Source organism: Aptenodytes forsteri, unplaced genomic scaffold (genome assembly GCF_000699145.1).
Source record: "Aptenodytes forsteri isolate BGI_AS27 unplaced genomic scaffold, ASM69914v1 Scaffold193, whole genome shotgun sequence".
NCBI classification, from domain to species: Eukaryota; Metazoa; Chordata; class Aves; order Sphenisciformes; family Spheniscidae; genus Aptenodytes; species Aptenodytes forsteri.
Genome location: NW_008795405.1, coordinates 11,726,280 through 11,744,007, shown reverse-complemented (window position 1 = coordinate 11,744,007; position 17,728 = coordinate 11,726,280). Strand labels below are relative to the sequence as shown.

The following is a 17,728-nucleotide window of genomic DNA, read 5'->3' as shown; positions in this document are numbered from 1 at the left end:
AATTACATTTTTGCTTCTTTTTTTATATTGTAACACCTGTATTGCCTTGGGCTGGTTGTCACAGGAGGCATCATGAGCTAGTCTTGCCAGATTTGCTTACTTCCCAGAGTATGTCTACTCTGTGCAAAGCAGATGTTTGCAGAGATATGTTAAGGGAGCCCTGCATGAGCTAGGTCAGGTATCAAGCAGAGGAGTCATGCAGGATGATACACTCTGATACAGGATGTGTCTTTCTGATTGGAGTTCCCATTTTGGTAGCATTCTGGATTCTCATGCGTGTCTGTTGCCAGATTTGCTTACTTCCCAGAGTATGTCTACTCTGTGCAAAGCAGATGTTTGCAGAGATATGTTAAGGGAGCCCTGCATGAGCTAGGTCAGGTATCAAGCAGAGGAGTCATGCAGGATGATACACTCTGATACAGGATGTGTCTTTCTGATTGGAGTTCCCATTTTGGTAGCACTCTGGATTCTCATGCGTGTCTGAGACAGAGCATGCGAGGTACTGTCTACAAGATTAATTCTGGACCACACAACTTCCCTTAGGGCAATGTTGGAACTGCTACCTAGGGCTAATTCTCATTTAATTCAGAAGTCTCTCTCTGAGCTTTTCTATGTGTTGAAATCCATTCAGAAGGATTTTTTGGATGAGAGAGGTGGTGTTTGTGTTCAATTTGTGCAATGTGATGTCATGCTAGACACCTAAGTTTGTTCTGAATAGGCTGGCATAAGCATATAGCAAGCAACATGCTGTGCAGAGCTCAATTGTCACATTTGAACAGTAGCACAGCCACATCAGCATAATTGGCCTGATGTCTAGAGGCCTGCACAGTTTCAGCATCATGTCACTGCCTCCGTTGTCTTGCTTTCAGTTCTGGGACCACCAAGTGATCTGTTGCACAGCATAGCAATCTCTAGGGTTAGCTCCCAAAATGGAAAAGTTCGCTTTTCAGCCCTACTTTCTCACAGCTCTTTTCTTAGTTTTATTTTCCCTTTGATCCCACAGTGAAAAGTCTCCTTTCCATGTTTCAGTGCTACATGGAGAACAGTACTTCTTGCTTTCTGAGACACAGCTTCTTACTTGCCCTCCTCATTTTGTAATCTCTGAGGTCTCACTGCATGTCTAGCAGAAGTAGTTTGAGAAATTATTATGCTGCAGTTTAGGTTAATCTGTCATGTTTCACCCCCTGTCCCCATGAGAAGTGCTAATGGGTCAAACAGCTTCAAATACATGAATGAGCAATAGCTGGTAACTAAATTCTTAAACCTGTTTCCAGAGTATTTAGATAATTGGTACTCAGCAGTATTCAGATAACTCAGCATTTAACCAAACACATCAGAACTTGATCTTGTCCAGAAAAAAAAAAAAGGATCTCATGATGACTGTCATCTTTTTCCCTGGTTTCTGTTGTTTATGCTGACAGAGTAAGCTGCTGTCTGCATGTTCTCTACAAAACAGCTGTTGATGTTTCTTTGATGATATGAAGCACCTTGAGATTTATTGATGAAAAATGTGCTAGTGTCTGGTGCCTGAGTAAACACTCTTTTTTATCAGGTGCATGTTTCTAGTGTCATGGAAGAGTACTCTTGTTTGGGCTTGCCGCTAGTCTGACTATCTGTGCAGGACACAAAATTCTTTAGGTTTTTTTTATTTTGAGAAAGCCGTTCAGAAGGGAAGTCAAACTTGGAGAGAGGAAGTAAGAAAAAGGAATCAAGATATTCTTGGGATGGTTGTCTATGTATGGTTTATTAATTTAATATTGAGAATTTTCTCTTTGTGGTCAGCTGTGAATCTCATTTTGAATACAGGGGGATTTTCTTCTCTGTAGTGTTTTTGCCTCCTTGTTCATTTAAAATGTTAAGAGCTGGTGATAAGGACTGACAGTAGAAAGCTACTAATCTTGGTGTCTGCTATAAGGTGTCAGCGTCTTGGGACAATGAAATTGTTGAAACTAAGAGGAAAACAGTATTATGCAGATTTTCTCAGCAGACAGAAACTTAAATGCTGTAAAATTTCATGAAGGCAGATCAAAGAAAATTTGCAAGGGCAGGCCGTTAAAATTGCAAAAGATATGAAGTGTGGGATGGTGATTCACAGACCGCTTGGGAAAAGAAAAAGGAAAGGAGTTTTCTTTTGTAGCAGGAAAGTCATATTTAACTGAAGGATGTGCTGAGGAGGAAGGGAGCTCATTTCATGGGAGAAACAATTCCCTGGCTTTGAGGAGAAGCCATGAGCAGTAAACCAATACCAGTTCTTCAGTGTGATGGTTCTTCAGCTTTCTTGAGGCAAACTGCTACCTACTTCTTGTCCTCACCTCTCCCTCTCCCCTTTGTGTAACGTTGAAGCTAAAGGAGATGCTGGAGGTAAGGGCAAAAGGTGTCAGTGGAGCTGAAGGGGACTTGGTGGTGAGTCATTTGAGGAGGTGGTGACTAGAATGGTGTTGGTGCTTGGAGGGCTTGTGGTACTGGGTGAGGGATTTAAAGGGGCACGAGAAGAGAGGACTGGAAGGACACTGAATTTCAGGGGAGGGCTGTGTGTGAGGGAGTGAGATTTGGTCTCTGACTTGATAGGAGAGGTATTGTACAGAGGAGGCCTGTCCTATCTGACATTTCTTCCTTACTCTTCCTGCCTCCTTTCCTGGCGCGCTTACTTCTGGCTAGGAAAGCAAGAACAGCCAAAAGGGGAGAGAGGACTCAGGGACACTGTATGGCTCTGTTGAATCTTCTGCAGAAGAAGGGATGTCAGGAGAAGTTGGGTGGGATCCTTCCCTACCTCCTCTCCAGGGAAAGAGAGGTGGGGAGCTGGGCAGGAAGGAGAAGAGCTGCCAAGCCACAGCCACTTCTGCCCTTTTCCTGAAAGGTGTTCTCATTTCTGACAAAACGCTGCTGGGTTTGAGAATAGTGACCTAATTCAAGAAAAGCTTGTAGTGGTATTACAAGAGAGTTGCATGTCTTTACATACAGCCATGCATTTTCAGTGATAGGTAAGGTATCACTAAGTGTATCTAGGAAATGTTGAAGAGTAAAGTGTGTTTATTTGCTTGTGACTAGCACAGGCCCTTGAAGTGTGAATGCAGGCAAAGAGTGTCTTTGAATCTGGGGGCTCTGGAGAAGAAGGAGGTTGAAAGTTAAGGGAACCATTGACTAGGATGCTGGGGACATAAGATATGTGGGCTGCTCTCTGTTCCACTGAGTGATGAGAGAGAGGATTGAGAGACTGAGAAAGATCTTTGGAAATAAAAATGAGACATTGAAGGAAGAGAACACTTCAGCCTTTGCAGGGGTGGTGTTTGTCAACTGTTTGGTTTTTGTTTCCCTATAATTTTTTTAAGGAGGCTTAATATAGGCAAATCTATTCTATTGGACTCAAACACTGTATGCTGAGACTCTAACCCAAATGATGCTGTCAGGGTGATGCTCCCAGATGGAGAAATGCTGCAGATAGTTTTAGGACCAGAAACTGTATAGCTGTATGCTATCCAACCCACTGCAAGCTATCCCAGTCATTGATAGTTTGGTGATTTCTTCAATCTTTTTGTTGTGTAGTGTAATGGATTTACTGGTAGGAAATCCTGGGACTAAAGGGATTGTGAAAAGTCCCATAACTAAACAGAGATGCCTTGGAGTGCTTTCTATCTCTGTAGGTCATCTCTAACAGTGCTCTACCTACTGAGCAATAGTTTTTGAGAAATTCTTCAAGATCTGAACCATTTATAAAAGGCTGTATTTTTGTTATTGTAGGGAAACAGGTGTCCTAAGTCAGATGGATCACACCTTACAGGTTATATAGGCTGTACACTCTCCCCTCTTATATTTTCAGGAGAAAGTACTGCCAGCTCCAGAAAAGTACAACTTAAGATAAATTTGTTTTCCAGTCCCTGTTGCCTCCCTTTTTAATTATGGTTATGAGGAAGTGCTTTAGTTTCAATGGGACAACAAATTAAGAGATTCTTCCATCTCTTTGAAGGTATATACACACCTGGTATCTGTGGTTTAGCACAGGCTAAGGAGAGGCTCTGGGGCCTTGTTTATGCAGTAGAATTCCCTACTCGTGCCACCAGTGGTTACTGTATATAGCAAAGAGAGGAACCTTGCATAAACAAACCTCTTTCAACCTCTTTGCTCAAAGCAGAAGTATTTACACTAAATTTTGCCAGCTGGGGCTTAAGCACATACGAACAATTCAGCGCTAACTGTGTTAAGAGCATGGGAACTTTTAGAAAAGTCCCCAGTGTAGGTGAGGGAATTTCCTGTTCACTATCCATATCATATCTTCAACACTTGCAACGTTACTCTGGAACATCCCAATCTTCAAAATTGAACAAAATGGCTGAATTCTTTGTAAATCAGTATTCTGCTTATAGATATGATATAAATGATTGTTTATGGTTGTTGAAGCTTTTTCATCAAATACAAAAATTATGCAATTGGGTCAGGAACTGCTACCTTTTCCTTTATTTTCCTTCCTCTCATGGCTTGACACTGGAAAGACATGGAATACAAATTTGGACTTTTTTTAATACTAGTGTCCAGAGATTCACATTATTCATATAAATTGATCCTGTATTTATTTTTTCTGCTTTCTTGCCAATCACAGGGAAGGCTTTTCCATGTTCAGTAGCAGGCTTTCTCCTGCAAGTGTCCTGAGGTGTGGTCTAGGTGTGTTCAAATCTAGCTTAGTCATTCATCCGCCACCTTGTCATTAGCATGGCGTCTGTATTTAATTGGGCTTCCTTCCTTCCTTCATCAGAAATCAGTTTTTATATACCATGAAAACTGTAGCCCATTATTAAATGTTAGCTCTAAGTGAGATTCTTGGCTCTTATTTATACAAGAAGCGGTGAAAATATTATCTCAAGTACTCTTTCAGATGAGTGTTATGCGTGAACACATTATGTGTGTCTCCAGTATACTGCCCCAAAGCTTTCTATTTCTCAAGCTTTAGTTCATAAGCAACTTGTTTAAGAGGGTTTTTTTGCAATCTGTTGAGTCGCTTGATAGGTCGTAATCATCAACAACTTTCACTGGTTGCATCTTTGCCTCCCAGAAAATGTTGCTGAGTTATTGTTGTGGTTAGTATTTCAATTGTGCTTGAGATCAGCACTCCATCTATTTTGTGTATAGTAAGGGTTGGTCCCTCCCTAAAAATGCTTGCACTTTGAAAGGAGAATGAGAGAAAATATTATCCTAGTTTTAGAAATGGAGACATGAGATGCAGTGCTTGGGGGTCTGGGGCTCCTGGTGGACACCAAGTTGACCATGAGCCAGCAGCAAGCTCGTGCAGGAAACGCAGCCAACAACATCTTGAGCTGCATTAAGAAGAGCATCACCAGCAGGTCAAGGCAAGTGATCCATCCTCTCTACTCATCCCTGGTGTACGCATCTGGAGTGCTACATCCAGTGCTGGGCTCCCCAGTGCAAGAAGGACATGGGCATACCGGAGTGACTCCAGTAAAGTGACACAAAGGTGATTGAGGGATTGCAGCATCTAATGTATGACGAGAGGCTGAGAGAGCTGGAACTGTTTAGCCTAGAGAAGAAAAGGCCTGTGGGGATCTTACCAATGTGTATAAATACCTGGTTTTTGATGGGAGGAGTAAAGAAAGAGATAGCCTCTTCTCAGTGGCATCCAGTGACACGATAAGGGGCAATGAGCACAAATTAAAATACAAGAATTTCCATTTAAATGTAGAGAAAACCTGGTTTAGTGCCAGTGTCGCCAGACACTGAAACAGGTTGCCCAGAGAGATTGTGGAGTCTACCTCATTGGAGGAAGTCAAAACCCAACTGGACACCGTCCTGAGCAACTTGCTGTAGCTGACCCTGCTTTGCGCAAGTGGTTGGACTACATGGTGTCCAGAGTTCCCTTCTTCAATGCTTCTGTCATTGTGCACCCACCAGCTTGCCCCAACAGTCGCAGGAGTTTATTGTAGTGAGCAGAGCTGAGCGCAGAATACCAGGCTGTCTGATCTGACCCAGCGGAACTTGGCACACGATCAGAGGGGCCTGCTCCCCACATCCCAGATCACAAGATAGTAAGCTGGTCTAAAGACTTGCTTTATTTAACACCCATGTTCCTAGGCTTCCTCCCCCTGTCCCCAGGCCATGCGTGTAACTGGGATCACCTGCGTGCGATGGCATCCCAGCCACATTCCTTCTTCCTCGGGCGCAGGGCCATGCAAGTGGCCCAGGAGTTGCTATCACAGCTCTTGCTGCCAGAGGATTCCCCATGTGGGAGTGGATAGTCAGGCACATTTACGGCAGCATTTGCTAATGTAGCAAAACAGTGTTTTAAGCCCTGCACCTATTAGAATCATCACTGGCTTCACCTGGAGACAATCCATGCCTGGATGGATATGCAGGAGACAAGCAGGCTAGGTCACAAAAATTCAGATTGTCCCAGTGCATCAAGCCTTGTCCTCCTGCCTTAATGGCAGCAATGCTATAGTCACTGGAAATTATGTTCAAGATATTTCTCTGTAGTTACTACTTCTGATGACTCTCTTGTTCATAAAATAGTAGATTTAGGCAACTGAGATGTGTATGAATGTTTGATATTAAGAAACAGTAGGTTCATTTTGAGGAAAATTGGTTTGAATCTAACCAGGGCAATCAGATAGTTATGAATAATAAAAAGTCACGTGTGAAACATATATTCAGCAAAGTTAGGTGTCCAGTAAAACTAGTTTCAACATTGTTTGCACTACCTAATCTCTAAAATTATAATGTGTGAGTCACAGCCCTTAGATGATCTTAACCTTTACTAGAGGATACCCTGCTTTGTGTTCAGCAGCATAAACAACTGAGCAAGGACCTGTGCAGACCTGGTGAATACAACAGGACCCTTTTGACTATACCGTAAGTAATGCATTTTTTTTCTGTGGAAAAATTGTCAAACGTTATATGCAGGACAACAGTTTCTGAATAATCAATTGAGAAGTTACCATGTTCATATTCAAGTTGCAATTTAAAGCTTTTTGTATTGTTTTATTATGGTTTTGGTTTTTTACATAAAAAAGATAAGTCCTCTGTGAGATAGGCATGTTTGCATAGCATAACTCTTTAAGAAAACTGCATCTCTAAATGTTTGAGAGAGTTAAATGAAGTGAATGGATGATAATAACAAATGTAGGGCATGAAATGAAATGGAAGTGGGGACTTGAGGATTGTTCTCCGAAGCTTCTAGAGAGTTTGGAAAAAAAGAAACTATGGAAAGAGGTAAAGGCTAAAAGTATTAGAGTAAGAGCGATGGTGGAGCAAGTCACAAACAAACCAAAGAGCTGAAATTTAAATGTGTTCTATATATGAAAGTGAACTGTCTGAAAGTGGTTTGTCATGGGGCTCAGGCCCTTCCTAGTGATAGTAGTATTGCTATAACCACGATATTCAAAGGGTGTGAATTAAGGAATATTTATAGCATATATTATTAAAGCAGAGATCAGCATTCTGAGTTCCCTGAATTTTGGAGAACCAAGATGCTGGAAACTGGAGAACACAAATGTGGGGTCATGGTGGGAGCTGATAAGGATTCAATGATTTTACAGGACATGAGAGTCTGAATACCATATCTCATTGTAAGTCAGAAACCTAAGATATTTTTCCCCTTTGAAAATCCTTAGATTTTCCTGTAGAGAGTACTGTATTTTCTAAAAGATTCTGTAGGTAAAGTGATCATATACCACAGGAGGATGTTCTGGATTTCCAGATATTCCACATCTCTACTTCCTTCTGTCTATTGACGAAGGTTGTTGAACCAAGTGTGGTACAGTATTAATTTCTAGAGTTAAAAGTATCGCCACAGATGTGGAATGGACGGTTTCCGTGTTGCTCTGGGAAAGGCTTTCCTGTTCTGTCGGTATCTTTTGGTATCTTTGTTCCTCCAGAATTCACTCATTCATCTTCACATTTTACCATTGCAGCCTTCTCTGTCAAAATCACCCTTTGCTATCTTTCTGGTGATAAATACCATGATTGTTCTAGAGTTTCCTGTATTTTTTTTATTTTTTTTTTTAGGTGATTTGGTTCAGCCACTGGGCTGGACATGCCTTTGCATGCAGCAGGCACACTTGTTTCCATTTGCTGTTCTGTGTACATACTCATTTTCCCTTTCTTAATAAGTAACACTGTATTTCCAGGGTCTTGATAACTTCCTAATTGCTCAAAGCATGTTTCTCTCTTTTGTTAGTTATGTGGAAGTTTGGGTTTTTTTAAATGGTGCTCAATTGTTCAAGCTTTATGGAGTCATGGTAAAGGTCCATCACTTCCTCATTAACAAGTGCGTTTACTTTCTCTCTGGTGCCTGCCTATATGTTTACACACAGCCCATTGAAAAATGTATAATATTTTACTTCTCACAATGGAGGAATATTATGCCTTTCTTCTGCTTTGATTTTTCATCTTGCTAAATTTTACTGACTAGCCTTGACTGGCTCCCTTACTTTCTGCTCTATAGACCTGTACTTTTGACTTACAGCTTTTTATCACTTAAAGCCACATTAAAAACAGAACACTGGAAACAAAGCAGTTTCAAAGGAATTGTAGCCTAACCTTAATGAGAGCGTCTTTTGTATTACTTCATTCCTCTTTGGCTTTAATTTTTATTCTTTCATAACTTCTTCAGTAGATTGAGTAATTTTCCAGACTCAGCTTCCTTGAAATAGAAAGCAGGTATCCCTGAATTCAAATGGCTTGGAATCACCGGTACCAAGCCAGCTCTGTACAGTGAAGGGATTGACTTATTGCTAAGCACAAGGTAAAAGGATTTGTAAGCCAAATGTCATTTTTCTTCTCTTCTTTTACAGAGTTATAGAAACATGAAGATGTTGTTTTTCCTGTGTCTTTTACTTGTTGGGATTCATTCCAACAGTTATTGCTATAAGCCTGATCACCAAGGTGTAAGAAACCAAAATCAAAGAGGCCAAGAAAACCGAAACATGCCACAGCAGACTATAGGGAACAGTGTTTGTCAGTTTGCATGTTGTTTTTACAAAGAGATTTCTTCTCGTGAAAACAGTGGGAATGTTTTCTTCTCTCCTTTGAGCATCTCTACTGCCTTTGCAATGCTGACTCTGGGTGCCAGATCAGACACCTTGACACAGATTCTTAGGGTCCTTAGCTTTAACCCACGTGAGATTTCTGAAAATGAAATACATGAAGGTTATCGTCAACTCATGCAAATGGTAAACAGAAAGACTGAGGGGTTACAGCTGAATATGGGAAATATCCTGTTTGTGCTTGACCGACTGAAGCCACAAGAGAAATTTTTAAGTAATCTCAGAAACTTCTATGAAGGAGAAGCTTATCCTATGAACTTCAAGAGGGCCGATCAAGCCCAGATAAAGATCAACGAATATGTAGCAGGAAGAACCAATGGGAAAATCAAGGACCTCATAAATAACCTTGATCCACTTACTGAAATTCTCCTTATTAGCTATATTTATTTTAACGGTAAGATATACATAGCATATTCTCCTACTTCATACATTATTTCCTCAGGTCAGTCTTGCACTTCATCACCTTTTTTTGCAATATGGTTTTGCAATTGGACTCATATCTTGTTTTCCTTTTGGTCCTCACTTACTTACACTTAATTATAAAGCAAGCTATTGGAAATTATGTTCTGATGATAATTCCTAGCAAAATTCATGGCAAATTTTCCTATATCTTTTAATATATATGTTTCTTTCCTGCTGAAGATTAATTGAAATAAACTTTGAGGAAGGCACCTCTATTCAGTAAAGCATCTAGTCCTATACAATGTAGTGGGATTTAAGCACTTTCTTAAATGCTTTGTTGGCTAGGAATTAATTTGAAAACCACTTCAGCTGTTTTTTTGTTTAACAAGTTCAGAGTTAAATTCAAAGAACACTGTTAAAGTAAAACTTAGCATTTTACCTAAAAGAAAATATGTTTACTCAATAGTTTTGCTGCTACTGAGTATGTTCATGTACCAAAGCTAAACATGTAACAGTAGCTTTAGTTTCACACTCAAGTTCTCCTTTTTTTTTTTTTTTTTTTAGTAACTATGCCTTTTCTGATAGTATGGCTGCAGTCCTGATGTGTCTAGAGGCATAGGTTTTCAACCTTTTTTTTTTGATTTGCAGATTCTAATATTTTCCAGTGAAGAGATGGACCCACCAATATCAAATGCAAGCCTAATGACAATAAGCTTGTTTTTCTTAATTAACTTGTGCAGTCTGTTTAGATACAGTCTACAGATCTTCCCAGAGCTTTTCAGACTGCTGATCTAATGAGAAGAAGAGGAGCAAGGCTGTAAGGCTCAATCAGTGGTCTAATAACAGATATTGTGTCTTCTTTCAAACCTTCTCTCTTACTCATTTTATCGTATTCTGAAAACAAAGCAATTGTACTTAGAAAAATAATATTCTGTAATTTATCTGATAAAAATATCATTAAGCTTTTTAATTGAAACAGAGATGATGTATTAGAAATGCTATTCTTTTAAAAGAAATGCTATTCTTTTTTAAAACTGTTAACCTGGATGCTTCCACTCTCCTCCCCAATATGAGGCTTCCCCCGAAAGTAATTCAAAACCATATTTTTTTTTGTTTTGCTCTTCATCTGTGTCTCTGCTCCTTGTAGTAATCTCTGAAGATTTGGCCACAGCTAAATGGAGCTGTTCGGAATACAGATGATTGATGTTTCTTAATTCTCTTTAACACATACTTGTTTGTCTCAAATAATGTTTTCAAGATAGGCTTTTATTTAGCATCAGGCATGTCTTTCAAAACAGGCAAAAAATCTGTTGATTTTTCTTTTACTGAAAGGTTTTTGAAGAAGGAGCAATACATATAGTATCACAATGGGGACAAAACGTATTAAAGATAACTTTGTATTACAGATAACTTTTACATGTTTTAAAAATAAGCTTTATTTAAAATTAGATGTTCATTCTTATTACTGAAATGATTTCCCAGCTCCTCCAAAGCTGGTGGAGATTCAGTTTTAGCTCTTCAATTTTAAAGAAAACAGATTAAAGAATAACATTAATAGCAATAATAAGGCTTTTTATCTTGAAATTGAGAGTAGGTTAATGTTACTTGATCTAGAGTCTGGGATTAATCTGGAGAGGATCTCTAAAGCTCAGGTACCTCTATAACCAGTCTATACTTCTAGGCTCTTGTCCACTCTCTGTGCATTACAACCTTCCTTGCACAGTACTGGTGACTCTCCTCCCCCTTTTTTGTGGTGTAGCGTAGTGTAGAAGTCCTTCCCTAAGGACAAAAGTCTGGCAATATTTTCCTGGCTCTCAGCAAGCAGGCATGCTATTCCACTACAGTACACCAGTCCCTTATCATGCCCTAGCCGAGTTGGTCACCACAAAGTATCATACTTCGAGGTTTATTTTTCCACTTGAACACTGTGAAGCATTTGAGAAAGGTGCCATCCCTAGAAGGTAGCCTCCTAAGAGAGAGGAGAGCATAGGAATAAGAGTTCCTCTGAAACAGGAGGAAAGGATTAGTGAATATCATCTCTGTCTAATCTCTGTGCTAAATCCTAACATCCTACTCAGTTTTTAATCAAGCAAAGCTCTTTCTGAAATCAGTGGGTGTTTTCCCTGAGTTGAGCACTAGATAAAGGTTGCTTGAGTGTTTCAGGACTTGTGTCATTCATGTTTCTGTGATTCATTCTGCTTTTTTTTTTCCCTAAGCATATCAAGGCACTAGTCCTGTCTGTTATATAGCTGATGATAGAAGTCACTGTTAATGAAGAAACATAAAAGTAGCAACTTTTCCCATCTTCAGAATATTCACAGTTGTCAATTTATATTTTCAGAGCCCAAGACATGCACTAAGTCTCATTTCACTCTTTCCAAATACTAAATAAGTGCTGTTTATGTCTATTTCACAGATGGTAGAAAGAAAAAGCAGAAGAGAATTATTTCATTTGTTCCATTACTGCCTAGTAATCATTGTTCAAATAGAAATCAGAAGTAAAAAGGGGTTGCATCTTATTTCATGGTTTTCTTGATGGCACTTATTTTACTTAGCATTGTGGCTCTACTTTTGCCCATTAAATTTGATAAAAAATTAGTTTTGTTCTAGAAGGCAAAATTTACTACAGAACAACACATCTTTCTTTAAAAAAAAAAAACAAAAAAAACCCCCACCCCCCATAAAACAAACAAACCAACTTTTCCCCTTATTTTTAATCTGCTCAGCCTCTGAAATAGATGAGGTGGATAGCTGGAATTTGGCTTAGAAGTTCCTCTCCACTGAGGAAAAGTATCTTCCAGAGTTTCAATGTAGACAGTTTGTTTCACTATGACTAAGCGAGGAGCCTTTGGAAATTTAATATTGTGAGCATAACAGTAGAAAAACAAAGTTGTTTTGTTTTGTTTTTTAACTCAGCAGTCTGGTAGAATTAAGTTCTTCATGACTTTATTGGCCATCAACTAAAGTGGCATATAAAACCCTTCTCTCTGCAAGTAACCTGAATCCCTTCATTTCTCTGGAGAATTGATCCCTCATGTCACCCTTCACAAGTCTGTTTTGTTATGGGAATAAGGAAAGGAGAGAATCTTTCTTTTTCTGAGCTGTCATTTAAAGGCTGCATCATATGAGGGCTTTATAGGCTTGTTAAAACTGTTGTCATGGAGGAAAAGTGCACACTAGAACACTTGGTATCTCATCTAAATGAAGGATATTGCAGCCTGCTGTAAGATCTGAGGGAAGTTTTTACATCACACTCTACCTACTGTGTGTTGCTATTGAATTATTCTGAGTGTTCAGTAAGATCAAGTGCTCATTGCAAACTGGTTTGGCTTTGAAGCTGAACCAGCTGTACCAGATTCTGTCATCTATGAATGTGTCCTATGGTGATATGCCCTATGGTTTCATGTCCTCAAAATATTCTGTTACTCTGTCTCTTATATTTCAAGCTGAATGGGAAAAACCTTTCGATCCAAAATACACTAAAAAGAACAAATTCTTTGTGGATGGGAACAAGGCTGTTGAAGTCCCAATGATGTTTGGAATGGGCCTGTTCAAGCATGGCTATGATGAACAGCTGTCTTCCACTGTGGTGCAAATGGATTACAAAGGAGGTGCTTCGGCATTTTTTATTCTGCCTGATCAAGGAAGAATGAGGAAGCTGGAGAAAAGATTGTCTTGTGAACGTATGTCAAGGTGGAGGACATTAGTCTCAAAAAGGTAAAATTCTGCAGTTCTTGGTTCAGATGGTAGGCAAGGAGACACATAAGTTTCAATCTGCTGGGCTATGACACAGAATCAGGACACTATTTTTAGTTCTGTTTTAACCTACAGAAGAATTCCCACTGACTGAAGTTGAAATCTGGCTTTCTGGTGTCCCTGTGTTTTCACATTCAGTACTGCATGAAGTGAAAACCTTCACAGCTTTAGGACTTTTGCCGTTTCCGCATTTTGTTTCCCATCTTCAACTCTCCATAGCCCCCAGTTTTCTCTCTTAAGACCTCTTCTCACTTTTTTTCGGGAGGTCTTCTGCCTTCTCCTATTTACAGGTAAATTCCTATCACTTTCCTTCAGCCTTTTTTCTTGTCTCTTGCTTCCTTTCTGCCTATTATAGTTACCAATAATTGCACATTTAATGCTGAAATAGCAACTTTCATTTGGCAATTGTGAGGACAAAGCTCCATGACAAGGGTATAGAGCAGCTGGCACATTGCAGAGCCACTATATTCAGGCTCTCTGAAGACTTAGGAAGGCAAAATTGGAATAAGCTACACTTGCTTCAAGGTAACTTTGTGACTAGAAGGCAGCAAGTTTATATGCTTTCTAAAAACAACTTTAGACTCCTGCCGTTTATTGTCATATGTAGTAGTAGCCTTTGATGAGACAAAATATGTGTACAAGCATAGGCACAACATGTTTACAGAATCAAGCCCTTGTGTTCATTCATGGATCCGATGTGTCATGTTAAAAACCTTCACACATGCACATTTGAAAATCGTATTTTAGATGATCAATTCTCAAGACAAAAATGATATCCTAATAGAGAAAACCAAAATCAGTGTCATGCTCTCAACTCTGATGCACTGTTAAATCTTATCAAAAGAATCTAAAATTTTTTTTCATTTAAAAAAAAGAAAAATTCTCTGTGCACTTTCACAGTTTTGAAACTTCTGGGAGTAGCTATGTGGTTTGTGACTAAAATCACTGTAGGACAAATAAGATGGTGAATCAAGATACTTACGAATCATTTTTGTGAAAGAAACACAATTGCCTTTAAAATCAGCAAGAAAGACACTATTTATATTTCCTCCCTCTATCCTCTCCCCCCTCCCCAAACTGGAATAATCTACCTAAAAGCCATGAATGGGAGATGTAAATCTTATAATTAAAAAATCATCACTGTCAAAGACGAGCTAGTTTCATGCAGCTCCCCATTTTTCATCATGACAGTTCTCTCCTGCAAACTAATGACACAAACTCCTCCCTTTCCCTCTAGTTTTCAAAGCAACTGATGGCCCTTTGCTATTATTTGGAGTCTCTGGGAGGTCTTAATAAATGGGTTTGATGTAGGATATGGAATGATTTAAGGACTGTGGGCAAGCTATGTTTGTCCCTGTTTCTCTGTCTACAAACTGGTGTTGACACAAGTTGCAGAAGCATTGTGAGGAACGTTTTTCATTACTGTTGGCTGCTGAACAGGGGATAATGCCAAAGTATTGCCAGCTGAGATCTATTTAATGGCTGAACTGTGGAGAAAACATCACTTTCTCTTCTGGAAAGTGTATCCCAGTGCTGCCCGCCTGCTCGCACTGTTGCTGTGAGTCTATGGCTTTCCCTTTCCTGCATGTTGAAAGCAAGTGGGGTCTTGTGAATGAGTGTCTTTATGTAATAGCAAGACAGATGATTTAATGATAGTTGCATCCTCACTTGAGAGAGCAATCAGCACAGTCAGAAATTAGGCAGAAGTAAAAGATCAGCAACCTGTTGTCAATCCACTAGCACTCTCATTTTGGGGTACCAGCCAGACTTGACTTAGATGTTATGCTGTGCTGGCGGTATGAGCCCTTTCCTTCCCACTTGTCCACTGGATGACTTGCTCTTTGGCCAGCTTCATTAAGTGCTCCACATCCCCCTGACCTGGAACCCTGGACAGTTGTCCTGGTTTCTCACCAGAAAACAGTACCTACTGTCAGCATTATCACTAACCTCTGTCTCATTATGCTGCTGTAAATGTTGGTTTTAACCTTTGAAAAGGAATTGTTAGATCCTTACTGAAAAAGCAAGGAAGAAATGAGTCAGAAATATGGGGCTTTTATTAATTTATGGAAAGCAGCAAACTAGTCACTTTCAAAAAAAGAATTGAATAAATCAGACATTGGATTTGACATAGAAAAAGAATTATCTATTGACTAACTATATTCTGTCAAAGTGCTTTTGTTTTTTACTTTGTCATCCATACAATCACCACCACAATTGTCCTGCTCCTTTGGTATATCTTTTTGTTTTCTCTGTCCTGATTTATATGATAAACGCACAAGGCCAACTTTTTTTTTCCCCAAAAAAAGTAACCAGTGAACTCGGATGTGTTGGATTTTTTGTGCCCAGCTTGAGACATCTAAAAGAATCACTTTTTCACAAAGTGAATCCTCTGCATCCTCAGTAATGGGGCATGATGAAGGTGCTTCCAGTAGAATGCACAAAATATCACTAACTTCTGAAAATGTCAGATGAAGATCCTTAGGGAGGTACAGCTGTACTGTTGTGCCAAATGATCGCTGGGTCAATCTCACTGTTCATGTGTTGGCTTACTGCAGACGGTGAGCCAGCAACCTACAACCCTATCCTCTCAACCAGCCTTACAACATTGTTATAAACCTTCTTTTCTTCTCCCCAGACTAATGTCACTATACATGTCCCATGTAGGCTAGAGAGAGCCTGCAAGCAAAATGTCTTTGAGGAGAAAGCAAAATAAGTTTGTCTCTCAGGGGTCTGTGTTATACTGTGATATCTGACCAAAAGTTTCACCATATTCTTGCACTTTGTTTCTGGCAGCTCAGCAAATTTGTATCTTCCGAAATTCACTCTTTATGGGACATATAACCTAAAAAATATGTTATATAAAATGGGCATCATGGATGTATTCACTGATAAGGCTGACCTGTCTGGGATCACTGGGCAGCCCCAGCACAGAATTTCCCAGGTAAGTCATACTGTTTTTTGATTTATGGGCCCATGGTTACTGATACTTACATCACTTTCTTTACAACTATTCACAATGCAAAACTCGTGTAAAGAGGCTTTGCTTCACATGAAAAGGTGGCTGTTGGCATACAGAGTATTTCGCTCATGTTACTTGCGCTGTCAGTGCAATTGAGTTGGAGCAGGTTATAAGTCTGTAATTTTTTAATCCAGGAGGCCTTTTTTATCTGTGCTTGGCAACCTTATAAAACAGATATGACCAAATCGTCATCTATCCACACCTTGGTACCCTCCTGCAGTGTGTTGTTACAGTCATTACATTGCTGCTTCTGTTTGTGTCTACCTTCTTAAGCCTGCCTGTGGGCAAGTAGGGAGCTGTAGGACGTATCACTGCTTGTGTTTTATGGAGGGGAGAGGAAAAACACTGCTTGCTTTTAAACTGTTTGGGGGAAAAGAAAATGCAGTTACTAAAAGCATTTTGCTTCAAGCCTATGAGCAATGATTCTCATTAGTGCCAGGCCCAGGCAAAAGCTACAGATAAGTCATGCTTCCATAAACCTAGAGTTTAAAGCTGACAATCAGTGCAAATTTCATTGTCTAATATGAAAAAAGCAACTGCCCTCATGACCTCAGGTAGAAGTTAGTGAATTAGGGTCTGTGAACGTCTTGCTTTTGCAAGGTGAAACTTACATGTTTCTCTGCTCTAGCCCTCCATTTCTGGCCCTTCTCCTTTGCTCCCATTTTTTCCAAGACATTAAGGAAAATGGGAAACATAATTTCAGGATGCTATTCATTGTGCTAATCTGCATGTTAATTCATCAACTATATGAACTTTTCATAGACAGTTAAATATGAATATGATCTTGCTCTCTTAACCTTTAGTCTAGCTCCACAGATCTGCACGAGTGGGAGCAGGGAATAAGAAAAGAAACAAAGCAAATATTTTCACTAGCAGGGACGTGCCCCTCCACCAGGGATGAACTTTTCCTCTCTGGGGCTAGGAAAGCTATGCTGCATGTAGCTTGTTGATTTTTTTTCCAACTTTGCTGTCTTTGTGCAGTGGATTCACATCTGTCCATCTGATGCTTGTTTCTTACCAATAACTTCTTCAGGTACTTTTAGCTCAAGTTCTTATTTAGGTGACTAGTTTTGTACCCCCTTGACTAGTAACATATCTGTTTCTTCACAGGCTATTCATAAGGCTGTGGTAAAGGTGGATGAGACTGGCACCGAAGCAGCAGCTGCCACAGGCATGGAAATAGTGCCTATGTCCGTTCCGGTTACCATTACATTCAATAGGCCCTTCCTAATGGTCATAACTATGGAGAGCAATATACTCTTCATGGGAAAAATTGTGAACCCTCTGAAAAAAGATTAAGTTGATGTACATATTAGGTATGCGGTGATCACTACTGTTAAATCAAGTGTTTGACCTGATGAGTATGGCATGGCTACAGAGGGCTCTCTGCCTCTTAACTGATGTTATTCACTGTTTTTTGTAGATGAGACTCTTTAGCAATTTAAGTTGTCATAGTTGCATGTTTGTTTGGGCCTTGGTTTTTTTTTTGTTTTTTTTTTTT

General features: G+C 39.6%; 1 protein-coding gene across 1 annotated transcript; it reads left to right on the top strand.

Annotated features, from left to right (window-relative positions):
- The first annotated feature begins 8,810 nt into the window (after positions 1-8,810).
- Positions 8,811-17,526, top strand: LOC103900186 (alpha-1-antiproteinase F). Its single transcript, XM_009280806.2, has 4 exons — positions 8,811-9,444; positions 12,899-13,169; positions 16,002-16,149; positions 17,338-17,526. The coding sequence occupies exons 1-4, from the start codon at positions 8,811-8,813 to the stop codon at positions 17,524-17,526; spliced, it is 1,242 nt and encodes a 413-aa protein (XP_009279081.2).
- The last annotated feature ends 202 nt before the right edge of the window (positions 17,527-17,728 follow it).